Source organism: Frankliniella occidentalis, unplaced genomic scaffold, assembly GCF_000697945.3.
Source record: "Frankliniella occidentalis isolate FOCC.00 unplaced genomic scaffold, Focc_3.1 Scaffold169, whole genome shotgun sequence".
Taxonomy (NCBI): domain Eukaryota; kingdom Metazoa; phylum Arthropoda; class Insecta; order Thysanoptera; family Thripidae; genus Frankliniella; species Frankliniella occidentalis.
In genome coordinates, this window is record NW_026267295.1 from 400,812 (window position 1) to 424,288 (window position 23,477).

A 23,477-nucleotide genomic window follows, 5' to 3' on the forward strand; every position below is an offset into this window, starting at 1 on the left:
AGAAATGAATTTCATTTAAGGGGCTGGCATCGTAGATACTCCCATAAGCCACCACGCGTTGGTCAATTTAATTTAAGATTCCGCGAACGATCGTAAATGGGCCCTGAATAAATGAATGGGACCAAAGAGTGGAAATAAATCAATCTGAATAGATAATGATGTAAAGCGGTTGAGTAAAGTAAAATTATTTTAAATTTGTGGTCCAATTTCAATCTCATTTAGATTTGTTTACTCTAATTTTTGGAAAGCTTATCATTTATTGTGTGAAAATTTCTCAGACTTATTTTTGATTGTCTCTCTCTTGAATGGAAGATGTCTATAAATGCACTAAAATGCAAGAATGAACCAACATTGTGATCATAGCTGTGCTTGCCTTATGAGTTACATGTAAAACTGTGATATATATTCTTGTCATGCTAAATACTCTGCTGAAGGCCTGATTTAGGATTGAAATGAGTCAGGTATTTTCATATTCCTTAACATTTTCTTGATCTTATTCATGACCAATTCTTGCCTTACATTGTAACCTTTGGTCTCCATTTCATTTGGAAATGTAAGAGATTAAGAGATGTTTAATTAATGGAATCTTTGTACTTGGTGTAAACTTTATCGATGTCCATCAAATATTGTTTTCTATAAAATTACTAGGTAGATGTTTTGTCCATTTTGTCATGACCTTCATGTTTCACCTAGATTTTTTTTTAGTGGAGAACAGACCTCACTTGGTAACCTTTTGGTTGTTGTGATGTGCCAATGCTGGCTTGGAGTACTCATTCAAGATGAATTACTTTTTCTCATTACTATTTGAGATGATGTTTGTTAATTACTGCTATTTTTACGGTATGAAATATTTTATTGTAGTTAAATTTCAAAGTATAGGGTTTTTAATTGCCACATTTGCCTTTCAAATTAGGGTATAATAAATTAGATCAAATGGTAATTGTCTCTTTCTTACTGTATGAAATCAAACAAAACATTTCATGTTCCTACTATGCAGACATAATTTATTTACGCTGGACCAAGGTTACTTTACAATTTTCGTACTTCTTCAACATCCATATCCTTTTCTCCAGGGAGAAGTTCACCAATATCAAGATCTCTACTTTCATTATTCTCCCAGAATTCCTTATCATTACTATTACCTCCATATTGATACCTGCGATACAAAATTGATTAAGGTTTATCAGGACACAGAGTGCATACACTTGAGAAACACACAAGGGAAATACTCAGCTGAAACTTACTTCAGCAGCTTTGGATAATCTTGGCACATGTAACTGAATGCTGATACCAAGCGTTTGAACTCTTCCAGTGTTAATTGAAAAGATCTAGTGTCAGGATTTACTTCGGCCAAATGCAACAACTTTACAGCCATCTCTTCACGAACATGCGGTGGAAATAATGTTCTGAAAAAGATACATCTTCAGTAAAACAAATAATTTCTTGATCGTACCTGGAACATTTCAGAAATAACACTGACTGAGCACTTCTAATACACTTCTTCTGACGAAAAGTTGACATTTGACGAACAACTTTCTCAACAAGATGAAAGTCCTCCTTTATAATTGGTTCAATCTTAGGTCTCAGTGTAACTACGCCAACATCAACATCTGGAGGTGGAACAAATGATGATCCTGAAACAATAATACATTTGTAAAGAAGCTACTAGTTGAAAACTGTAAACTAGATAGATAGATAGGAATTTTGAATTGAAAATATTCTAAACGAGGAAGAACGAAGAAAAAATACCTGATATTGTAAAAACATGCTTTACATCACACCAATTTTGACACATCACTGACAATCTACAACGTTGACGGCCATTAGCTTCAGCAACAATTCTCTCTGCAACTTCCTTTTGGAAGGTAAGAGTCATTCTTACACGTCCATATGACCAGGCATTCTGCCTAAGAAAAAATATTTTCATTAAATAGAAAGAACGTGGTGAAAGCCAGACCATTTAGTTAAAAAGTCATTATACCTCAAAGAAATATCTCTCAACCATTGAATTAAAAGTGGGGTGGACACACTAAAAGGGAGGTTACCAATCAGGTGAATGTTTGGACACCTGTCATCCCACTGCATGCGCAGATCTTCACGAAACAATTTTTGCATGTCCACTGATAAGATATCTCCTAAAACAACTTTCAATCTTTCTTGAGAAGCCTCTTGCAACATCTAGTTGAATAGTAAGTGGCAATTAAACTGCATTATAGGGAACATTAAATGTTTAACAATAAGAGACAAGCATACCTCTAGAAAAGGTAGGAAACGTGGATCCTTCTCAATAACAATAAGCCGACCTGGTACACGCTTTAAAATTGATCTAGTGATACTTCCCGGACCTGGACCAACTTCACATACATCACCATCTTTAATAGCACCAGCAGCTTTTGCTATCTTATCTGTTAGTCTTTTATCTAGAAGAAAATTTTGAGAGAGCTGCTTTTTGGCTCGAAGTTTGTACAGGTTGATAAGATCTCTTGGAGATGGAAGTGGTGGAAGCCGAAGGCGAGAACCATTTTGTACCAACTTTTTGACAGATTGCAATGCTGGGCTTGACATGTTTACAGTAGCTTAAAGGCTATTCAACTAACAAAATAAATCTAAGGGAGCAAAAATGCAAAATAAAAATAAACTTTAAACTACTGTTTCTTTTCGACAAACTTTGGCTCTTCAAAGTCGTCCAAAAACTTCTCTTGCTTCACAGCGTAGATGGTATAGGTGTAAATTCCAACAACAAGTCCAAAAAGTCCAAGCCCAGTTAAATTTGTCCGGCGCCTGTGCTTGACAAGCTCAGAAACACGATACAAGTTTTGTTTTTCAATCAAATTAATATAGTCACGAGTAGCAGCATGAACTCCCTGACGGCCTTTAAGTGGATCAATCTTAGGCTGATTATTCTCATCTGCCATAGTTTAACAGGGCTCCAGTACTGCAAAAGAAACCGAAATCGAGATATGAATTAACAGTTGGAAAGAAAGTTTATCGTAAACATAATGAAGCAACACGTCATTTAGACAATTTAACAAGAGAAGCAAAAGAAATAAAAGACATGAGGAAGGCATACAGCACAAATATCATGATTGTAAGATAATTTTGAAAGCTGCACAAGAAACATGTAAAGTGAAGTAAAAACAATTTCGAAACAAAATTCCGCATTGCATAGGGCAGCAGCAGAAGTAAAAACTCATAAATGCTTCAATAGTACGGTCACAACTGGCAACACTTAAAAATGAACACAGGCTGTTTCCCGCACGGGAAATAATCTGAGGGCAAGTACCTGGAACGAAACAATTCAACGAGAGACGAGCAGGGAATACTTTACAGAAAGTACAGATATTGCAACATTAGTCAACACCAAACACAGGTTATGTCACACATGTTCCCGGCCAATCTGATCCCCTCCCCTTCAGAACGCTACTAAAGATCTAACCGGTCTTGGTCTTGCTTGAAAGTGGACAGTCTGCCTGCTTTGCTGTTATGATAGTATAGTATTTACATATTTACTTACACCAAAATCACCTATTCTGAAATGTCATCAGCTTGGGAAGGTTTCGAGCTTTTCAAGCAAGGAGCCGAAGGCCGTGTTTACAAGGGCACCTATCTAGGAAGGCCAACTATCGTGAAAGAGCGGTTTAAAAAGTTCTACCGGCACCCAGACCTTGATGAACATCTGACCAAGGAACGCATGAAAGCTGAGGCCAGAGCAATAGCTCGAAGTAAAACTGCAGGTACCTTTAGAAAAAACAAAAACAATCAACATCTAATTACCTAACTCACTTCATTTCTGTTGAATAGTGTTTTCTGATTGTTTTCTTTTCTAGGTGTTCGAACACCATGCCTTTACCTAGTGGACTTTGAGAGTCGACGGATCTTCATGGAGGAAATTCAGGGTAGTATCACAGTGAAGAAGTTTATCAATGATACTCTAAGTGATTGTTCTGAAGAGGACTCTTTTCGCACTATACTTCCTGTTGCGACAGAGATTGGTTCCATAGTCGGAAGATTACATGCCAGTAATATAATACATGGCGACCTTACTACATCAAACATGTTATATTCACTTTCCACAGAAGGGCAAATAAGTATTACTCTTATTGATTTTGGACTGAGTCATGTAGAAAATAGTGCAGAAGATAAAGGAGTAGATTTATATGTGCTTGAAAGAGCTCTTTTGAGCACTCACTCTAATGCGGAAAAATTGTTTCCTCTCATACTGCAGTCTTATAAGAAAGTCAATGTGAAAGATTCAAAATTAGTTTTAGATAAATTTGAAGAGGTGCGTGCTCGTGGAAGGAAACGGACCATGGTTGGTTAACTTTCCTTGTTAATGTAAGCTGGTGAAATTTTCATATATTCAAGCCGAATAAATATTAAAATTTTTGTCGGAGAACATTTTTATTTTTAAATTGACATTCCCATTGTTGAAATCTATCTGATCTCCCAATAGTGGTCTAGTTTCGATTGACCTGTATACGACATGCACCACTGTTTCCGCCTGAAACAAAAGGTTACATCCGACCGTGACAGGACTCGAACCTGCAATCTTCGGATCCGAAGTCCGACGCCTTATCCATTAGGCCACACGGTCACTCTGCCTTTCGTTGGCCGACGTACCATAGACACTAAGCTGCGTCGACGCTGACACAGTGGGAGGAGGGGGAATGTCGGAAGTGTGGTGGGGGGAGCGGAAAGAGCGCGGCGGCGCGTGTTATCGAGCGGGAAGTTTGGGCGGCGCGGCTCTGGCTGGCCCGGCTGAATGCGCACCGACATGAGTACAGAGCGCCCTCAATGCCCCTCAAGCAGTGAAACATTGATAAGGCTGGGTACTATTGAAGAAGAGTCGACAAAAACCAAGTGAGGAAAATGAACATTTTATTAAACACCGTGAATTAGGACTTTTCGTAACGAGGCGCGCGTGATCTAGCACTTGGCCCTGTCGACGTTTTTGATCTCGCTCGCGTCTAGGTCGTAGCTGGAGAGGATGTTCTTGAGGACGCCGATCGTTTCCGGGGAGAGCGTCACTTTGTTGCGTGCCCAGATCTCGGCGTACAGGTTGCGCCCGAAGCTCTTGGTGCTGGCGACGTACATCTGCCTGCAAGACACCACCACCGCGTAGTTGTCGTAGTCTGTTGCGACGATGCTCTGCTTGAAAACACCTACAATAGTGAAGACATGAATGCGTTCAGATTAAAACGGTCATGTGGCAGTAAAGCTGGCTGCACTGGCTGCATACTAGCCTCTCCGAGACTCTAGTACACTGCTTACCAGCTCACCGCTTTTTCGGGGAAAATAAATTTTATTCACTGTAACGAAATTTTCGTCCTTATTTTCCGTTTGGGTGAAGAAAAAATGTATTGAAGATGACGAAAGTTTTGTCTAGTTTTTGAATAAAATTTGTGAAGCTGAAGAGATTTTTTCTCTGTGTCGACGAAAATTCCATTGGTTACGGCAAAGTCATCCCAGAAAGAGACGGTTTTCTGAGTGAAGGGTATAGCTATAGCTATCTGATTGACCCCGCCCCTCTTTCGCGTACTTATGCTGTACGGGATGCAGAAGTTTGTGTGGGCTGCCTATCCGCTCGGGGCGCTTAAAGTATAGGGAATTCTATAGATATGGGCCTCTTTCTGCGCTTGCCCTACTCACCTTCGTAGTCCGAGTCTCCCTGCTTGCGGTACACGGCGTGCGACAGGGCCACCTTGTCCCCGGCGACGGCCTGCGAGATGACGTCCACGGCGAGCGGCACCGCCGCCTTGCCCGTCCCGGTGCCCTGGCCGGCGAACCTCAGGCTCAGCCCGTCCTGCCCGGGGCCGGCGCTCGCGCTGTACTTGCCGCACTTGCCTCGCGCCGCCAGCGAGTCTGGGGAGCCCGCCACCAGCAGCCAGTCGCCTCGGAACTGTGGCACACGCAGGGTTATTAGCTCGAATAGCGTCTCTAGAATCTCGCCGAGAGTTTCTATTGTAGGGGAAGATAACGGCTTGGGAGCCACAAACAGTCGCCTCTTACCTTGTTGAGGTCAAAGGGCGACTTGCCGGGCACGACCGGGCACTTGGTCTTGGAGACGGAGGCCGCCTGCGCCCCGAGGACGGCGATGGAGAGGAGCAGCAGCGTGGTCCAGGCTGCCATGGTGATGCGCAGAGTGCGGCTGCGCCCGGACCAGGGGCTTATATAGGCCTGGCGAGCCCCCATGCCAACCTGGAGACACCAAAGTCCCCGGAGTCGCGCCTGCTGCCCCTCTAAACCGCAGACCAAAACAAGGTTGTTCGGACGTTGCGCACCGGGGGACTTCCCCGGAGGAGGGAGAGAGAGAGAGAGAGAGAGAGAGAGAGAGAGAGAGAGAGAGAGAGAGAGGAATGAGAGATCGCCGGGATGGCTCGGCGGTACTTCATCAGGGGGGGCCCGGCGCGCAAGGTGCGAGGACGTTTGTGTAGTGATGTTGGCCGTTCTGTGATCTTTCCTATCAGAAAGTCGTTGGCCGCTGTCTGGCCACAAGCACGGCGGGGACTACGGGTGCGAGGTTGGGGAATGGTTGCTGTCAAGTACAGTCTAAGCCTCGCGCAATCGGCAGCAATGCGAACTTCCAGCAGTGTGTGTTTGGAGGGGAAGTGTCCACACTTAAATACACATTGGCCATCTCCAAAAGAAAACTGTCAGGTTTCCGTCTAACGTCCGCTCGTGCTCTTCGCACTGGGAATCTTTTTATTTTTCCAGGTGTTGTTCGCCCAGCCTGCCGCTCCGGCTGGGCCGATGCGGGCAGGGCTGGACCGAGTGTCGGGTATTAATGGTCGGTACACAAATCATAGTGAATCCTCTTAGTCGCCGAATGACTCACGGCGCGGATCTCAAGGCTGCCCGTATCCGCGCCGGTCGCAGCGCAGAGGGCCGCGCGCCGGCTCCAGCCAGGCCCACGGGGTGGAGAGTAAATATTACTGTGGTTACAACTGATTACGGAGTATCCAGAATGTACGTTCGCCATTTTCCGTCTCGAAACTGCCCAGTTCAGCCAATGGAAGCTCACTTAGTGCTAGCGCCCGATCGGTAGGCAACATCTTGCCTTAAGTGCACGCGTGCACCGCTGGGTGGCCTACCCTGATTTCCGCAGGCGCCAAGCTCCTGTAATTTCCCGAAAGAATCTTAGATAAGCGGACGTTCTTTCTGGACGCTGGACGATCCTTATGCGATCGATGTAAGCGCTATTGGGACAAACCATGAAGGTCGAAAACAGAAGTGCAACTCAATGATGTGTGATATTAGTTTATTTTATGAGATGAAAGAATGCAGCTCTTCGGTGATGAGATCTTCTACTTCTTGAGGAACAGTGGTGCAGGCAGGCCGGAGTAAGCGGCTGGGAGAGGGAACGGTGAGTAGGGGGCGGCCAGGGGGGCGGCGGCGTAGGGGGCGGCAAAGGGCGCTGCTAGGGGGGCGGCGTAGGAGGCGTAGGGGGCGGCGTAGGGAGCAGCGAACGGTGCAGCCAGGGGGGCGGCGAATGGCCCGGCCAGAGGGGCGGGAAGGGGGCCGGCCACCACCCTGGCCAACGGAGCGGCTACCGGGATCGGGGCGGCCACTGGGGATGCGACGGCGTGGGTGACGGTGTGGCCGGCGTAGGAGGTGGCGTAGGGCACGGCGGCGAGAGGGGCGGCCAGAGGAGAGACGATCCCCGCCATGCCGACGCCGGCGAGGGCGGCCAAGACCAGAACCTGCCAGGGCAAAGAGCAAGAGGTGCGTGAGCGTGTTGTGCGGGTGCGCCCCTCCTAACAGATCCCTTTGTTTCAAAGAAATGACCACTTCTCGTACTCACCACTGTGGAGAAGCTCATCTTGCTGTTTGCTGCTGATGTTTGCGCAAAGCTCGTCGAGGTGTGAGTGACGACTCGTCAGCCTCGCCCCGGGGCTCTTATAGTGCTGGGCGCCCACCCTGCCGACGACACCTCCTCCCACGCACAGGACTCTGACCACCACCCTCGCCCCCTCGCCCCCTCGCCCCCTCCCCCGCCGAAAAAGATGTGTACCTCGCGACACACGCAGTTCTGCGGACTTGCGACGGCCCTACCGCACCTCACCCCACCCTCCCAATATTACCCAATGCACTGAACGCTACTGCGCCCCCTCGCCCTCACCCCCTGCGTCGCCGGGTGCCATCATCCGGTACGGCCAGCCTGTGTCCGCGTCCCCGCGACTGCCAGGAGTTACGCCAAGCTGCTGCGTTCAGCCCGGAACACAATCACCACGCTAGCTAACGCCGAACCCTGGCGTAAGTACGCACGCACCCTGGTGAAGGTCCACTGAACCCCCGGTTCTCCACCTTCCTTCACACTGACGCTGGATGCTGGGGACGCTGGACCGTGGACCGGCGCTGCTGTCCGCCCTCCGTCCCTTCTGATCGTGCCGCACGAGCCGTCTGCCCGGGCTGCCGGCGCTCGGCCGGTGCGGCCGCGTAAGGCGTTAGGCACGCGACGCGCTCTAGGTGGCGATGATGGACTCAATCATGGACGAGGCGTCACGTTGGACGCGCGGCGCGTGATGTGATGACCGCGCTTGCACAACCTCTGCACTCGCGCTTTCTTTTGGCAGGTCCGCAGGATGTGGGGCCGGCGCAGGGCGGGCGCAGGTGGCGCAGGGCACGCACATAGTTTCACTGATGAAGTTAGCCCGCCCCGGACCCACCACGCCCCGGACCCACCAAGCCCCGCCGAGCCCCGCCAAGCCCCGACAGGCCACGCCCCCGCCGCCGGACGCGGAAGGGGCGCGCAGGGCGGCGAGAGGGCGAGTATAAAACGAAAAGCGGACGCCATCTTGGCTCACTTGTCATTGAGGTGTCGCACCGCCAAGGCTTCCCGTGCGATTTAGTGTAGTGCGATGCCGGGTCCCTGCAGTCCCCGTGGCAGCCCCGGGCTCGCGGTGAGTGACCACCATCGACCGCAGCGCGACGCAGCGACGAGCTCCTCTACGGCAACCTCCGCCATGCCCGCCATCACGGATTTACGCGAGTGATTCAACGCAAATCGGCTCTGTCGTTTTGGAACGATTCCAGTTCGTGCATCAGCCGGCGCGAAGTGCTCGTCCTGGAGAGTAATGAGTTCAACCACCGATGATACGACCGGTTGAAGTGCCTGGGAGAAAGGCATCTAGATTCGTTGCATTCTCTAAATTTCAAGTTATATTTTAGACAGTCCTCAAGATTGTCTCTACCGGATGGAAAAGTGCCCCAACTCCTCGTTCTCTTTTTTACAATATGTTTAACAATACTACTTTAGAGTGAGACTTATTTCACGCAGAAATATGAAAAGCTATCACTTGCGGTACAGTATAACTGGTTGACTTAACTGATTCGTGCCATAAACAAAAATGCACAGAGTCGCTGCGCTTTTTGCATTGAATACCCCTTCGCTGGTGGTCTACCCTCCCCCCGCCCTCCCACCTTCGTTTTTCGGCCCCGCTGTGATGTCTTTTTCCAGCCACTTGACAGCTCATGAAGCGAATAGCGCGACGCCCCCACCCCCCTCCCCACCCCTCGGGTCGCTTGAGAAAGTGTTTGGCTATCGCAGTGGCAGCATACCAAGTGACCACTCGGACCGTTGCGACAGTCGGGCTCATCGCCATGCTAGATGCGTGGGCGCTGCACGCGCTTGGCGGCGCCCTGGCCGCCACGCGCTCCCTCTGACACTGTCTCGGACACTGCTGAACTTGTTGTTGGTCCCGGTTGCAGGTGCCGGTGCTGGTGAGCGGGCTGGTGAGCGCGCTGCTTCTGGCCGGCCCGGCGGGCGCGGGCTTCGTGCCGCACCACCACGGCCCCGCGGGGCCCCTGACGGTCATCAGGCACGCCCCGCCCGCCGTGCCGCCCTACTCCACGCAGATCAACGTGTTCCGCTGGCTGGCCGCCTTCCCGCCGCCCGTGCTGCACCGCGCGCTGCTGCTCACGCAGGGGCAGCCCCTGCCGCTGCACCACCCCGTGCTGCACGCCCCGCCGCCCTCGCTGCACCCGCCGCCGCTGCACCACCCCGTGCTCCACCACCCCACCGTGCACCACCCCGTCCTGCACCAGGCGCCGCTCGGGCCCGTCGCACCCCCTCCCCCTCTACCACCTCCGGTGCTGCCGCCGCCGCCGCCTCCCCTGGTGCCCGCCGTCGTCAAGTCCCCGGCGGCGCCCCCGGCCCCGCTGCTGCCGCTGCCCTTCGGCTTCGCGCCCAACTTCAACTACAACTTCCCGCCCGAGGCGCTGCCCTTCGCGCCGGGGCTGCTGCACACGTCCGGCTTCCTACCGCTGCCGGGCAGGGGCCTGGGGCCGCTGCCGCTGCCCTTCCCGACCGGGGTGACCCCCACGTTCAAGAACCCCTTGCCGCTCCCGCCGGTCGGCCCGACGCCGCTGCCACCGTTGCACTTCAACCCCAATCTTTTCGGCCATGGCATCACGCCCAACTACCTGCTGCCCGCGCCCACACTCTTTCCGGGCGCATTACCGAACGGGGCGTTCGGCCCGGGCCCCGCACTGTCCCCAGATGACTTCGACTTCGGCTTCGGCACGCCCGCAAGGGTGCCCCTGCAGCCGACGCCCACCCCGCCCGTCCCGGTGGCCGCACCCGCTCCCACCCCGACGTCCGCCAGCTTCAGCGCTCTCCACGACGGCCACTATTATAGGCAGTTCCTGCCTGCAGTCAACGGTATCACCAGGGCGACAGCGGGCAACTTGGCGCTATGACGGCCGGAGCTTTAAATAGAACTGATATGATTGTACAGTTATTTGAGAAATTGTTATCATGTTTAATTAGTTTTAAGCTATTTATGTAACGGCGGGGCGGAAACGAAGAAGTGACTAAGTCCTAGAGTAAACGTTGAAGTAGCGCTGAAGATGTACAATGCAAGCGTAAACCACTGCGTCGCTGCGATATTAAAGATTTTGTTACACAAACAATACAAATTTCCCGTCTATTTCTTCCTGTCTCCGAAAATGTCGAACCAAACCAATGTGCAGGGTGTCATTGAGGCCCGTGCTTTGCTGTTTTAGATATATTTTGAACCGCATACACGTGTGTGGGCGGGTTGTCTTCTCGCTCCGTGGCCATAAGGTCTGCATGCAGAAGAGTATAACTTCTTTTAAAGATCGGGGGCGATAGGACACCCTGTGTAATTGGGTGTTTTTAGTGCAAGCGCGGAAATGCCCGACGGAAATACGCAAGAGTCTGCGATTAGTCAAGACTCAAGGGCCTCATTGGGACTTCGCCATGGTCTTGAGGAAGCTCAAAGCCCATTACATTTGGTTGGCACTTGCAAGTGGTTTGCCTACAACCGTCATGATGCTTTGAACGGTTCGTAACTCCTGGAGAAAGCGTAATTAACCCTATTTTTCGGAAATATACCACATATTCTGTACGGTATAATTTGTATACTATCCTGCTCTTCGCAACACTTTTATCTGCGGAAAGGGGCAAGGGGTGAATTGTCATCCACTGCCCCCTTCCACTCGCTCCCGGTATCTACACGAAAGGGATCATTCAGAAAGTACGTCCGTTCTTCGTCGTTACGAAACTGCCAAGTTTAGCCTTCTGCAAGCTCATAGAGCGCCTGATAGGTAGGCAATATCTGGCTTACAGTGCGTGTGTGTACCGCGGGGTGGCCTACCCTGAGTTTCGCAGGCGCTGAGGTCCCGTGATTTGCCAACTTTGTCGAATGAATCTGCGAAAAACGGACGTAATTTCTGAACGAGCGGTTAGTAAACTTTGGTCACCCAATGTATATCACCTTTAAATAATAATCATGAGTTGGCGCCAGCGTTTTTCAGGTCCGCTACTCCAAAATCAAGCATTATAAAAATATTAAAATTTCTACAAAATTATAATACGAATACGCAATATTAATTAGTTATTTTCTTGGATGTCGTAGCCTTATCACACTGGTTTTATTTACAAAACAGGTGAAATGTCGTTGCAATCACGCGTTTTGCATATTTTGGGATAAATGGTACAAATATTCATGTAAGAAATTGAGATTGAATTTTAATTTGCCTTTTAAGAATGTTCATGCGATTGTAGTTGTACTGCTGGCGAACCAATTACGGGGCGGCTTGTGTATGGTTTCGTTTGAGTAAAGACATGCGTTTCATTTCATCTCAGTCAGTTTATTAGAGACTTCCAACTAGCAAATGTTAAGAACGAGATGCAACCCGTTCAGTTTAGAAGATGTAGGGGTAGGCCGCAGAGTAGGCGGCGGGGTAGGCGGAGTAGGCGGCGGGGTAGGCGGAGTAGGCCGCCACGGGGGCCACGGCGGGGGCGGCGATCAGGGGCGCGGCTAGCGTGTTGTAGTTGCGGGCGACCACCTGGGAGGAGTAGGCGGTGGCGACGGCGGGGGCCACGGCCAGCGGGGCGGCCACGGGGGCGGCCACGAGGGGCGCCGGGTGCACGCTGTACGCCAGGGGCGCCGCGGCCAGCAGGCCCGGCTTGGGGGCGGGGGCGGCGCTGACGACGCACAGGGCAGCGGCGAGGACGACGGCGAGCTTGCACATGTTGGCGGTGGGGTTGGGCTGGGCTGGGCTGTGGGGCTACTGAGGTGCTGAGGATGGCTCCTGGAGGACTGATGCCTTGGTCGACCACTGGCCAGCCTTTTATACGAGCCCCCGAGGGGCTTTTGGTGTGGACATGAGGCCGTTGCGCGAGCCGGGGCTCGAGGCGGGGGTGGCCTGTGCCGGTGTTTGGGGAGCGGGAGGGGGCACCCCAGGCTCATCTGCTCCCCGCCTCTTACAAAGTAAAGTGTCACCTATGCACGAGGCTGGTCAGCACATGGATATGCCCGCCAAATGGGCGCGTTCGTTCTATCTAAAGAACTACAAGACACGCGCAATGCAGGCAAGGCCTGGAAGCCTCGACAACATCACGTAGAGATGTGGGGATTGTTTCGGTGATTGTTTGTACTCGCAGTACTCACGTCTTTTACATGCCAATCTCCCACTTTTTTGGAGGGAAGGTCTCGGGCGCCGTGTAGGGCACGGTCACGTGACTGCCGAGAGTCTCCCGGCGGCCGCCAGAGGTCGCCGACGACGTCCCAAAGCTCTTCACATGCGACGCGCGCGACGCCGATGGAGGTCAATGGGTCCTGGCACTGAGACAATAACACAACTGGTGGCTGCCCCGCCACGCCCCTCCTCGCCCCTCCTCGCCCCGCCCTCCTCATACAGTGGCATAACGTATTGCCCGGAGCAGTGACATGCTGCTATCTGCAGATAGCGATCGTTCTACCAAGATCGCGCAAAAACTAACATTTTTCTGTTCAAACCATTTTTATAAATCCGGTCTAAATGTTTCAGAGGCAACGTCAATAGTCCGACAAAGGGGGCTTAAATCGACCCCCCCCCCCCTTCATGCCCAATCTTAGACCAAGCAATGTCAAATCTGTAAACAGCGACATAGAAACCTGGAAGGCTTGTGTACTGTAGAGAAATTGTTTCACCCAGAAAAATATGTTTTCTTAGTTCAAATACATTTTGACTCTTGACGCAACACGTTATTATCTTTCGATTGAGAAAATTGTCTTCCTATACAGAAATATTTGTCTCGTTACTAGGAAAAATGATAATCTTGTGTCACTTTTAGTACAAAAATGTACTTGATCCAAGAAATCAGACAGTTTGTCTCTTCCCTTGCATATGAAAAAATCCTCTTCATGATGTCCAGGTAAGTGTGAAGATGGATGGATAGAGGGATAGAGGGAAATGGAAGGAACAATAGTGCCCGGCTCACTTGCTGCAAGTAGACTCCGGACGCCCCAGACCGTAGCCATGCAGTGCACACCCTCCCCCTCCCCCCCTCCTCTTGCCAGAGCAGAAGCACGCGGTTCCTCTTCTCTCCAAACTATCGCAGCGTCACGAAGGGCGAGGCTGGAATTTGAAAGGGCACACAATTCGATTGTGCAAGTCGAGATTGAGGTAAAACTCAATACCTCGGCGTGCCCCGTTAGCTGAAAACCTGCTCGACAGTGACCAGCCCGAGCGTTGACCCCGGTGCTGCAACTGAATCGCACCCCTTCGCAGGGTGGGGTGAGTCACACCGGACTCCGGGCAAGGGCTCTGGCTGCGAGATGCCCGTGCCCCCCTTACCCCCGCATCCCCTGCTCGTGCCGCGGCGGAGTGGCGGACCCGGGCTCCTCCCTGGCAGGCGACGGAGGTCAGGCTCTACGTGCACCTCCATGTCAAGAGGTCCCTGGGGTCCACACGAGCCCGGCCCGCGGTGGGGGACGGGGAGGCAGGGGGAGGGCTGCGGGGACAAGCAGAACATGCCCGGGGGCTGAGTATATATTGTGAGCTGCAGATGGATTTCGTCACTTCGACTCCAGCAACCGAAGCTCACAGACATCCCGAGCATCCTCTCCCATTCCCAGCAAAATCATGATGATCCTCAGCCTGGTGAGTCATCCCCCGGTTTCTAATGTGCTGCCACCGAAGCGTCACTGACGTGTCGTCCTGCTGCTCACTCTTCGCTGTCCGCAGGTTCTCCTGTCCGTGGCCGCGGTCCTGGCCGAGCCCGAGGCCCCCGTGCGCCGCTATGCTGTCGGCGCCCCCTCATCGCCCACCCTGGCGTACTTAGCCGCCCCCCTGGTGGTGGGCTCGCAGCGCGCCGCCCCCGCTGTCCCCGCCCCCGCCGCCGCCCTGCTGGCCCTCAACGCCCCGGCCTACCCCGCCACCCAGCAGTACATCGTCAGGAACTACAACGGCATCAGCACCCTGGCGCTAGAGCAGCAGCAGGCCTACCCATTCGCCGCCCCTCTGGTTGCCGCCCCCGCCGCCCCCGCTGCTCCCGCCGCCCCCGCTAGGTACGTGGTGACGAGCGCACCGGCCACACCAGCCCGTTTTGTCGTCGCCGAGCCTGAGCCAACCCCCGTCAGGTACTACTCCCCCAACTCCAACCTGGTCTTCGCCGCCCCCGCCGCCTCTGCCGCCCCAGTCGCCCCTACCGCTCGCTACGTCGAGGTGAACCCCGCTTCCAGAGTGTACGCCGTCGCACCACAGCCCGCTCCTGCTGCCCCAGCCCCAGCCCCCGCTGCCGCCGTGTTCGCCGTCGCCCCTGAGGCAGTGTCTTCCAGCTCGCAGTACTTCTCCAGGAACTACAACGGCGTGCCCCAAGTCACTTACTTCGTGGTGGGCCCCGCCCCCGTGACTGCCCCCGTGGCCGTGGCACCCCAGCAAGGATCCGTCCCCGCCCGCCGCCCCGCCCCCGGCACCAACCCCACCCCTGCAGGAGAGCCCGTCAACCAGGGAGACGTCGAGGTACTCGACGCCTAAATCTGGTCTTCGGGTATGTTGATAAATGAAAGAGTGAAGATGGTGGTAGACAATAAATGATTGTGAGCAGCGACCACGCCGTGTTCTCTCAACCAACCCAAGCAAGTGATATGATACACGACGCACAAGTTCTCACTAGTGAGTGACAGAGATGCCCGCGCCCTCAGTCTCCGTTGAGCTGCAGATACTCCTCGCCGGAGGTACGCTGGCTTTGAAGTGCTATCGGTAGAGGGCTCTGACTGTCGGCGGACGGGCAACGGGCAGCCACTCTACCGCTCTACCCGTCACTTGTGTCACTTGGCTTCGCGAGTAAGCTTCTGCAGATTCGTAATCCAATTAAATCATTTGATTTGCTAGAGAAAGGGGTGAGATAATGACCCAGCATTCTTCCCGACAAACCCACCGCTCTCTCCGGTGGCCCCATGCGTTTGAATCACTGTGGCGCCCAACACATAGGCCACCCATCCAGCCCCACACAGGGGACGTGTACATTGGGTTGCATACGCACAAGGCAGGACACACCTTTCACACTTCTCTCAACCGATCCGCCCGCTACATTGTAATTCCCAAGTTTCGTGCCACTGTCTCAATTTTGGCAAATAACTCCATTGATTGCTTTTACGGTTAAGACCCTAGACAGACCCCTTAAGCCCCAAGGCATTATTTGCAATAAATGCCGTTTAGGCTGCAAAACCACTCAGTCGCAATAAACCATATTTACATAAAATTGGATCAAAAGGTACAGTCACACCAGAAAGTTCAAATGAATGAACCATTTCTAACTTTTTCGAAAAAGTGAGGATTGCGTTCGTTGCACGTCTTCTTGGCGCCACGGTGCAGTCAGTCACTATCATGAACGTTATAAGACCTAATATGGTGAAAATCAATAGTTCAACTTTACCCGAACAACGCTATTGGAGTAAGTTGAAGCAAACCCACATTTTTGTATCCTCTTACATTTGTTTGGCGTTAACGAAATTATTTCGAAGCATTGATCCCCTTCGAGTCGGGATACTTTATTTATAACCGGGCCAAGTTGCGTTTCGTACTGCACCTATGCATGTCCTTCCCGTCGAATGCCGTACATTCATGTGTCAAGGCGGCGGTGCGCGCGTCCCAACGGGGATTGTACCTCGGATTGTACCCAGAGACCTGACCGTCGGATGCACTCGTACACTACACACCCCCACTCCGCTGCCCTCACCCCACCCCCTACTAAGAGTAATGACTTGTAGGTTTTACAAGGAGGTGCAACGTAGGTCGAGTACAGCCAGCACCAAAACCTGCTTCAAGTTGGCGTGCAGCACTACTTGGAGCCCAGCCACGCCGCGCGCAGCTCGGCCCCGGCCGGCCCCGGCCCCGCCCCGGCCGCCAAGAGAGCCGGCACCAACCAGCCCCAGCAGCCCCCTACCCCGCCCCACCGCCGCGGCCCCACTCGACGCGCCGCGCGGGGTCCCCTGCCCAGCCCGGCCGGCCCGCCGAGCTGCTCCGCGCCGCGCGCAGTCAGTCCAGTCCAGGCTCAGAGCGGGGCGCAGGCGGTCGGCAGGCAGGCAGCGTCGCCTCAGCAGTGCCACACCGGTACGGCTCGCGGTCGTGCGGTTCACGAGAGCAGTGTCGCGAGTCTTCCCCTTTGATCCCCGGAGAGCGCGGCGCAGGACACATGAGTGATTGGACCGCCCACACCCTCACAGAGCAGAGTGCCATGTTTGGAACAGAAATAGTGTTTCTCTGACGAGCGTGAGCGATCGTGCGTGCGTGCGTGCTGGCGTGAGGGGCGTGCGGGCGTACGAGTGAGTGAGAGAGCGAGTGAAAGCGACAGAGACGACGCGGGTCTGGACTCGGAACGCCGCGGTACTGGATTTTTTTCGCTTCGGACGACTACCACACTAGCCGAGGGTGAGTTAGTTTTATGCTCGCATGTGCCCCTAGACGTCACCCCTGCGAAGCCTGATGGAGATGGCTATGAAAAACTATTTCTCCAGGAAGGTAACGAGGATGCACACCAGGGTTTACCTATGAGCCTGGTTTTAAGATTTCGCCGCCGGTCAGGAGTTCGGCTAGGTCCCGCCACGCCCCGCCACCCGGCGCCGCGGGCACGCGCCATGCCGGTACCACGTGGTCGCCTCGACTTGACATCGTGTCGCCTCCATTCAAACTGTTCAAAGAGCCGGATGTAACGCGCGCAAACACATTTCTGCCGTCGCACTGACTACGTCTTGGTATTTTAAAATAAATTGACGACACTGCAAGCTTTCCATGATCCTCAAGAAGGTTGGCGGCGATCCCGGCACGATGCCGAAATACTCTTCGGGAGGGCCAACGAGAAATAAAAAATCAGACAGTAGTTCCGCCTCTTCAAATCCTTCCTCTAATCCCGAGCCAGGGGTATCTGGCTGAAAAAATAATAATAAAAATATACAAGTGGACACCTACACATGTCGGCCAGGGATTGTGAGACGTTCGAATGTGAGTGCGCTTGCGTTGTGTGAGAGCAAGAGAGAGAGAGAGAACAAGGGTGAGACAAAGCGACAGAGCGCGCGCGCAACCGCTGCGTGACGGCGGCTTTCCCACGCTCCGCAAGTGGCGCCATTGAGAGTCAATGAAGCCCCGACGCGAAATTGATCGCGGAACTTGGGGAATATAAGGGAGCTGGACTAGTTTTCGTGGCCGGAGCGCCTTGTAGGTAGGCAGGCCCGCGGTGCAGCTGTGCGCGCTTGCTCGGGTGTTGCCTACCGCGCCGGGGGCTAGCCCAGGTGTGGAGCCGCGTGCGTTGTCCGCTCGGGCGGCGGCACCCGTGCGTGAGCGTGGCAACGCAGCCCCACTCCGCCACACTACAATGCAAAGGTGAAACGTGAGGGGAAAGGGGGTGTGAGGTCAGGGGGTTTGGAGAAAGGATGGGGGGGGGGGGGCTGATGGCGACCGCGACTCGAATAGAGCGGCCAATTTTCCGTCTTTATCTTCGAGTATTGGCGCCGGCGTGGTGCGACAGAGACGGTCGACCCGACGCGGCCGCAGCAGAAGGTGGCAGCGTGAGGTGCGTGAGGGGTCCGACAGAGACAGGAGACGCCTCCCTGTCGCTCGCTCTGGGCGCCCCTCCGTCGGCGTGAGGTGCGTGAGGGGTGCGACAGAGACAGGAGGCGCCTCCCTGGCGCTGAGGGCGCCCCTCCCTCCGTCCTCAGCCCCGCCCCGCCCCCCCCTCCCCTCCCCTGGCAGGCCGCCACCCCTACAATGTTGGCATGCATACCTGATGCATTCTGAGCGGCCGTGGACGACGCCGCCACGCCACGCCACGCGTTCAATCTCCGCGCTGCGGGCCGTGAATGGTGGTATCTGGGCGGCGTATTTTTAAAATAGAAAAGAAGAAGAGGAGAGACGGAGAAAGAGGAGAGGAGGAGCGCTGCGCGCGCTTGAGAGAATTAAAATAAAAGTCGTCGAGTCCTCTATTTCGGCAGGACTTGGCGCTCCTCTCGCCTCGGCTCGCCCCGGGCAGCCCCCAAGGTGGCACGGCCGCGCCCCGGGGGGCACCATGTACCTACCGCCGGGCACCAGCGGGTACCAACCTCTCGTCTGGTCGACACTCCCCATCCCTACACTACTCTCTCTATTTCAGGCTACACAGGAAGGGGTGGCCAGCGCCGTTTGGAGCGCAAAAGCAGGCGAGCGCGCCGACCGCGGAGCCGGTCTGGAAGCTCAACTAGGTCCGTATGGTCGTTGGCCAACCTTACTCGCCCCCCCCCCTCTCTCTCTCTCTCTCTCGCAGTGCTTCATCAACTCAGTATTCCTGGTCGCTATCTCTCCCTCCCTCCCTCTCTCTCTCTCTCGCTTTCGCTCTCTGTCTAGCCGGTCAGAGCCTAACCCGATCGTCTCCCGTCTTTCTCGCTCTCACTACTCCATCCGCGGTCCCGTCCCGTGCCTCAGAGCGGTGAGGCGAGCGTCGTCGTCGAAGGGGCCATGAATTTTTCATCCCCAATGTCCCTGAAGCTGGCTGGCGAGGCCAGAGGGCGCTGCGCAGCGCTGCGGCGGGCAGGGTTAGTGCATGATGGCGATGGTGGCGGCGACATTCAGAAGACACGACTGCGCCAAGCTCATCGGGCACGCGGTCAGGGCAGCCGTGGCCTGGCGTTGCCTGCGAGCGGGGGCAGCGGAGCAGGGCGATTTGGAGGCGAACCAAGCGATGGGGTGGGGCGCGGGGAGGGCAGGGGGAGTGGGGAGTGAGATCGTACACCTAAAGCCAAAAAAAAGTGCTCATTTTACCACACTAGATGTTTGTGTCCGAAAGCACTTTGCAGGTAAACAGTCCTGCGTTTGCAGGTGTGTGATAAAATCCACATAAAATGTACAAAAATCAAGGACACGCTTTACTGGGGATGCGAGGGAAGCAAGACCGGCCTGACCGAAGGCGGATACCCATACCCATCTCGTCTGTCCCAACTACTCTGTCTCTGTCTGAGAAGACTTCAGACGATAATAAAAAAGTATACCACTCCAAAAAAAGGCAGTGCGGTTGTGAACCCTCTGCCTGCCTACCCGGCCGAGGCAGCCCGCTGCGACCCGGCCACCCGCTATCCGACGCACCTTCGCACCTTTTACAGTTGACGGAGGTCAGGCATTGCGGAGGGGCCGACATAAAAACTGTCGAGACGAGGAGTTGGGACGGCGAGAGAAGGAGAGACAGAGACAGACAGAGAGAGTTTCTTAAGTGGCTTAAGTGCGGCGCGTCCCTCCTTCTCTCTCTCTCTCTGTCTCGGTGGACTGCCCGTCGTCTCCTACTACCGTCTCCCACGCGTCGCCCGCCCTGTGCCGCCGATCAGTCCGCAGTCCGCCCAAATCTCTGGACTGGGCTCCTCGCAGACGAACCAATCTCATTAATTGGCGCCGTATCACATGCCAAAGTCAAGGTCGCGCACATCACGTCAGCCGGCGGGGCGGAGCGTAGCGGCAGATGGGATGGGCGGCCGCCGGTGGACTCGAGTGTGTCGCAGGGCGATGATTGCACCGGGACCAGCAGGGACAGTTGGCTGGGTGGGGCTCTGTTCCTGCAGGGCGGGCGTGTAGGCAAGCGTCCGCAGCTGGCCTCCTGGCTGGCGCTAGCTGCTGCGCTAGCTCAGCTGCTCCGCCCCGCATCGGGACAATGGGGGCAGTGTGTCTGGGCCTCGGAGTCGTGGTCCTGGTCCCGGTCCCAGCTCAGCTCTCCGCCCGCCTGATGCGCCAACAGGCGAAACAAACGGGGGGTAGGTCTCTGCGCCGGTACCCGCTCTGGAGGCCGCAAGGGGCAAGGGCAGGTCTCGCCCACACACGGCCTGCTGGGTGGCGTAGGGCCGGTCTCATTATATGATGCAACAACACCAATGGCAGAAATAATCATAAGAGTGCTTCGCTGACCCGACTTTGCCAAATCGTCATTTTGCCAAATTCTCGCCCACCAAGCGTTAGCGCTGCACTCTGGCGTCCTCATTTTCAAGCCAGATGCGATAACCCTCCGACTCGGACGTTTCATTATTTGAAAACAAATAATCTTGAATCGGTGACTATCGTCACGGCATGGCGTGGGCTGCATACAGCGTGGCATGGATGACTCAGAGCGCAATGCCACCTCACAGCCAGGTAGGGCGCGGGAGGGAAGGGCGTGACCGGCACGGTGCACGGCAGAGGCAATGAATGGGCGACAGGACGACAGGACACAGGACACGCTGTCCCGTGGGCGCGCCGCTGCTGTGACCGCTAGGTGCGCCGGACCCGCCGCCTCCAGCGCCGCCCGCCACGCCCTGCCCCGCCTCACCCCGCCCCCCGCGCGCCCACGACGACGCCCTTACGACTGCAGCCGGCTGTCATGCTTTGATTGCCATTTTGCAGCTGTGAAATACGATGCGTTGCCTAACGCGGCTCGGTGGTGGTGGCATGGAGCGGTGGCGGCGGCGTGACACTGCATCGCATTCGCCCTTGTGACGTCACGTGGCGGAGGCCGCGGCGGAGGCCTTGGGCCCCTTCGCGTCGTGTCTAATCAAGGGCTGCCAACTGTCGTGCGTGCGTCCAAGGGAAAAGGGGGGGGGGGAGTGCAGGCCTTGGGATAGTTCAACCAGGCGCGAATTAAAGGGGGGGCGATCGCACCCCCTGTCGTCTCTAGAGAGCCGCCTGATATGTAGGCAATATGCGCCATAAAACCCCTGCATGTAGGCAACCGACAGTGCACCCCCCCCCCCCGGTCAGCCGGACCTTAATCTGCGCCTGGTTTCACCCCGTCTCCGTCGTGCTCACCTCCGATACAATCAAGGACAAACGCCAGGGTCGAGTCGGCGGGCCTCTTTTTGATACCGTCATCCGTGCTTTTCCTGATCGCCCCGCCTTTTCCTGCTCCTCCTGCGGCGGGGTAACGCGTCACTCGTGATTATTGGAACGGGAAGGGAAGGACCCCCACCTGCGTCATTTTCTCCACTTGGCTACGCTGACATCACTACTTGGCGCACCTGTGTAACAGCTGTGTTACACTTGGACGCGCGGCCACGCGCCCACGGCATGTCATGTCACCCGCGCTATCGTGAGCTGTTCATTCATCGCAGCCCGACTCTATCAGTACATTAATACTCTGTTCCGAATTTCCGAAATGCCATTGCATTTGCGTACAGTTCTGTTCACTTCCTAGTGTTTTTTGCGTTTGCTGGTCTTTGGTATTATGTAGCGGCGCGGTCACAAATGTGCGGGGCCGCGTCAAGGCTGAAAGTCCCAGGCGGGGCGAGGCGGGGCCAGGCGGGACGGGGCGGGGCGGGGCGCCTTAATGAGACAAACTATGGGCGGACGGATTGGAGAACCGCCATGCCTTTATTGACGATAAATGATTTCAGATGCGCAGCGGCGCGCGCGGCGCGTGCAAGCCAGCCCCGTCGTCGTCGTCGCTCCATCGTCTCGTTGATACCACCCCACCCCGCCTCGCCACCGCCGGTACAGCCCTGCGCACTTACGCTAGATAATAGAAAGAACTGATCTCGAGTGCCGTGCCGTGCGCGGCTGCCGCGGCGGCGGCGTCACGCTCTTGCGCGTCGTGCGACATGTTGCACAGCGTTCCGTTTAATAACGGGCCCGCCCGACCGACCGCTTATCTCGGCGAAGCAGAATGAGCGACTCGCCCGCCGAGCTAACATTTGCATCTCTGCGTGTTTCAGGAGCCATGGACACCCTGCTATCTCGGGCGGAGATCCCCATCATAGACCTGGGCCTGGTCGGTGAGTCGCTAGACTATGTACAGGTGCAGCGCCACCGCGGGAGGTCGGCCCGGCCCTGGCCGTGACCGTGGCCGTCACGAGGCTGGTCCAGGCGAGACGCCCCGACGGGCCGGAAGCCCTTAAGGTGGTGACTGCCTAAACACCTTCACAGCCGACGGCGGCCGCGACGCTCTCGACAGGGAAATCAATTCCTTCCCCATCGCCCTCTGCGCGCGGCCACTGTGCCGGGGTCAGGCCGAAGCGATACCATCCACTGTCTGAGCGCGACCGAGCGGAACCGAGTGGGACCGCCCCGGGGATGGGACACCGCGCTCTGCATAGAGTAGTGCGGACTCTCGCACATGACTCTGCAATAGAAAAGAAAAAAAACATACAAAGAAAATTAACAGACAACAGCAAAAAATTCCCTAGAATAACGTAGGGCCCCGTGCGTTAACATTGTGCACGGGGTAGCTGAGCGAAGTGCATTAACTTTACAGAAGACATAAAAAATATAGAACAAAACTATACCGAATGAGGGTCCTACAAAACTATACCGAATGAGGGTCCGCCTAGTAGGTAGGCAACCGGTAGTTTGCTCCTTGAACTTGAGAGATAGGGGGGGGGGGCTCTAATTATTCCGTCTCTAAAGTGAGATGTGTAAGGGATAAAGAATTTGTATCAAGATCCCTGTATGTGCATTTAGGCAACCTACTGTGCATTCCCCCCCACCCCCACCCCGGCCTCCTTCGAGGGGTACTTCACTATAAATTCAAGCATACACCCACTTTTCGTACTATCTCCTGATTGATTTTCCCTTTAATTTTCTGATTTTCTTCTGATTTTCTTCTGTTTTTTTTTCTTCTGATTTTTCCTGAATTTTTCTCATTTTTCCCCCTTATTTCTTAAACAGGGCGTACCTCAATTTTTGTTCAGTGAAGTCCCCCACCCCCACCCTCAACCCCTTCTGCCAGCCAAACCTTCAACTGCGGCCCGGTCTGGTTGGGTCGCTCT

At 54.4% G+C, this 23,477-nt stretch overlaps 9 protein-coding genes and 1 non-coding gene across 13 annotated transcripts in view; 4 read left to right on the plus strand and 6 right to left on the minus strand.

Moving 5' to 3' along the window:
• Positions 1–976: 976 nt before the first annotated feature.
• LOC113208781 (dimethyladenosine transferase 1, mitochondrial) lies at positions 977–2,565 on the minus strand. Its single transcript, XM_026425990.2, has 6 exons — positions 2,254–2,565; positions 1,982–2,178; positions 1,750–1,907; positions 1,481–1,634; positions 1,245–1,406; positions 977–1,156 (listed from the first exon to the last, which is right to left on the minus strand). The coding sequence occupies exons 1-6, from the start codon at positions 2,563–2,565 to the stop codon at positions 1,030–1,032; spliced, it is 1,110 nt and encodes a 369-aa protein (XP_026281775.1). The 3' UTR covers positions 977–1,029.
• An 80-nt stretch (positions 2,566–2,645) lies between these two features.
• Positions 2,646–3,663, minus strand: LOC127750312 (cytochrome c oxidase assembly factor 3, mitochondrial). 2 transcript variants are annotated; one of them, XM_052271670.1, is made up of 2 exons: positions 3,515–3,663; positions 2,646–2,935 (listed from the first exon to the last, which is right to left on the minus strand). In XM_052271670.1, exon 2 carries the CDS (start codon positions 2,913–2,915, stop codon positions 2,646–2,648), a length of 270 nt encoding a protein of 89 aa, XP_052127630.1. In that variant the 5' UTR covers positions 2,916–2,935; positions 3,515–3,663. The 2 variants fall into 2 exon arrangements, with proteins under 2 accessions (XP_052127630.1, XP_052127629.1); XM_052271669.1 differs by lacking the exon at positions 3,515–3,663 and adding an exon at positions 3,284–3,430.
• LOC113208939 (EKC/KEOPS complex subunit TP53RK) lies at positions 3,536–4,396 on the plus strand. Its single transcript, XM_026426245.2, has 2 exons — positions 3,536–3,734; positions 3,828–4,396. The coding sequence occupies exons 1-2, from the start codon at positions 3,536–3,538 to the stop codon at positions 4,319–4,321; spliced, it is 693 nt and encodes a 230-aa protein (XP_026282030.1). The 3' UTR covers positions 4,322–4,396.
• Positions 4,397–4,521: 125 nt separating this feature from the next.
• On the minus strand, positions 4,522–4,594 carry Trnar-ucg (transfer RNA arginine (anticodon UCG)). The gene has a single exon. It is a non-coding gene; the product is annotated as a tRNA-Arg (tRNA).
• Positions 4,595–4,861: 267 nt separating this feature from the next.
• Positions 4,862–6,168, minus strand: LOC113209009 (apolipoprotein D-like). The gene is made up of 3 exons (XM_026426364.2): positions 6,010–6,168; positions 5,650–5,899; positions 4,862–5,162 (listed from the first exon to the last, which is right to left on the minus strand). The coding sequence occupies exons 1-3, from the start codon at positions 6,127–6,129 to the stop codon at positions 4,927–4,929; spliced, it is 606 nt and encodes a 201-aa protein (XP_026282149.2). The 5' UTR covers positions 6,130–6,168; the 3' UTR covers positions 4,862–4,926.
• Positions 6,169–7,241: 1,073 nt separating this feature from the next.
• LOC113208240 (cyclin-dependent kinase inhibitor 1C-like) lies at positions 7,242–7,904 on the minus strand. Its single transcript, XM_026425203.1, has 2 exons — positions 7,802–7,904; positions 7,242–7,700 (listed from the first exon to the last, which is right to left on the minus strand). Exons 1-2 carry the CDS (start codon positions 7,817–7,819, stop codon positions 7,305–7,307), a joined length of 414 nt encoding a protein of 137 aa, XP_026280988.1. The 5' UTR covers positions 7,820–7,904; the 3' UTR covers positions 7,242–7,304.
• Positions 7,905–8,714: 810 nt separating this feature from the next.
• Positions 8,715–10,917, plus strand: LOC113212050 (uncharacterized). Its single transcript, XM_052271668.1, has 2 exons — positions 8,715–8,900; positions 9,709–10,917. The coding sequence occupies exons 1-2, from the start codon at positions 8,859–8,861 to the stop codon at positions 10,696–10,698; spliced, it is 1,032 nt and encodes a 343-aa protein (XP_052127628.1). The 5' UTR covers positions 8,715–8,858; the 3' UTR covers positions 10,699–10,917.
• Positions 10,918–12,093: 1,176 nt separating this feature from the next.
• Positions 12,094–12,579, minus strand: LOC113208323 (cuticle protein 38-like). Its single transcript, XM_026425311.2, has one exon. The coding sequence runs from the start codon at positions 12,496–12,498 to the stop codon at positions 12,169–12,171; it is 330 nt and encodes a 109-aa protein (XP_026281096.1). The 5' UTR covers positions 12,499–12,579; the 3' UTR covers positions 12,094–12,168.
• Positions 12,580–14,313: 1,734 nt separating this feature from the next.
• On the plus strand, positions 14,314–15,340 carry LOC113204697 (translation initiation factor IF-2-like). Its single transcript, XM_026420003.2, has 2 exons — positions 14,314–14,391; positions 14,476–15,340. Exons 1-2 carry the CDS (start codon positions 14,374–14,376, stop codon positions 15,265–15,267), a joined length of 810 nt encoding a protein of 269 aa, XP_026275788.1. The 5' UTR covers positions 14,314–14,373; the 3' UTR covers positions 15,268–15,340.
• Positions 15,341–16,758: 1,418 nt separating this feature from the next.
• The window catches only part of LOC113211296 (uncharacterized), a 29,691-nt gene continuing 22,972 nt past the window's right edge, over positions 16,759–23,477 (plus strand). The window contains exons 1-2 of one of the 3 annotated variants that reach the window (XM_026429663.2): positions 16,759–17,163; positions 22,425–22,484. In XM_026429663.2, coding sequence (XP_026285448.1) covers positions 22,430–22,484 — 55 coding nt within the window. In that variant the 5' untranslated portion in view covers positions 16,759–17,163; positions 22,425–22,429. Of the gene's footprint in view, positions 17,164–18,944; positions 18,966–22,424; positions 22,485–23,477 lie in introns of those variants that run through there. The other 2 variants (XM_026429740.2, XM_052271702.1) reach the window with 2 other exon arrangements.

Coding starts and splice junctions, on each gene's coding strand:
- LOC113208781 (XM_026425990.2), bottom strand. CDS start 2,565: ATGTCAAGCCCAGCATTGCAATCTGTCAAAAAGTTGGTACAAAATGGT. Junction 2,179..2,253: donor GTTTCCTACCTTTTCTAGAG/GTATGCTTGTCT, acceptor CTATTCAACTAG/ATGTTGCAAGAGGCTTCTCA. Junction 1,908..1,981: donor TTGAGAGATATTTCTTTGAG/GTATAATGACTT, acceptor ATTTTTTCTTAG/GCAGAATGCCTGGTCATATG.
- LOC127750312 (XM_052271670.1), bottom strand. CDS start 2,915: ATGGCAGATGAGAATAATCAGCCTAAGATTGATCCACTTAAAGGCCGT.
- LOC113208939 (XM_026426245.2), top strand. CDS start 3,536: ATGTCATCAGCTTGGGAAGGTTTCGAGCTTTTCAAGCAAGGAGCCGAA. Junction 3,735..3,827: donor AGCTCGAAGTAAAACTGCAG/GTACCTTTAGAA, acceptor TTTCTTTTCTAG/GTGTTCGAACACCATGCCTT.
- LOC113209009 (XM_026426364.2), bottom strand. CDS start 6,129: ATGGCAGCCTGGACCACGCTGCTGCTCCTCTCCATCGCCGTCCTCGGG. Junction 5,900..6,009: donor CGCCCTTTGACCTCAACAAG/GTAAGAGGCGAC, acceptor CGTGTGCCACAG/TTCCGAGGCGACTGGCTGCT. Junction 5,163..5,649: donor GGGAGACTCGGACTACGAAG/GTGAGTAGGGCA, acceptor TCACTATTGTAG/GTGTTTTCAAGCAGAGCATC.
- LOC113212050 (XM_052271668.1), top strand. CDS start 8,859: ATGCCGGGTCCCTGCAGTCCCCGTGGCAGCCCCGGGCTCGCG. Junction 8,901..9,708: donor GTGGCAGCCCCGGGCTCGCG/GTGAGTGACCAC, acceptor TCCCGGTTGCAG/GTGCCGGTGCTGGTGAGCGG.
- LOC113208323 (XM_026425311.2), bottom strand. CDS start 12,498: ATGTGCAAGCTCGCCGTCGTCCTCGCCGCTGCCCTGTGCGTCGTCAGC.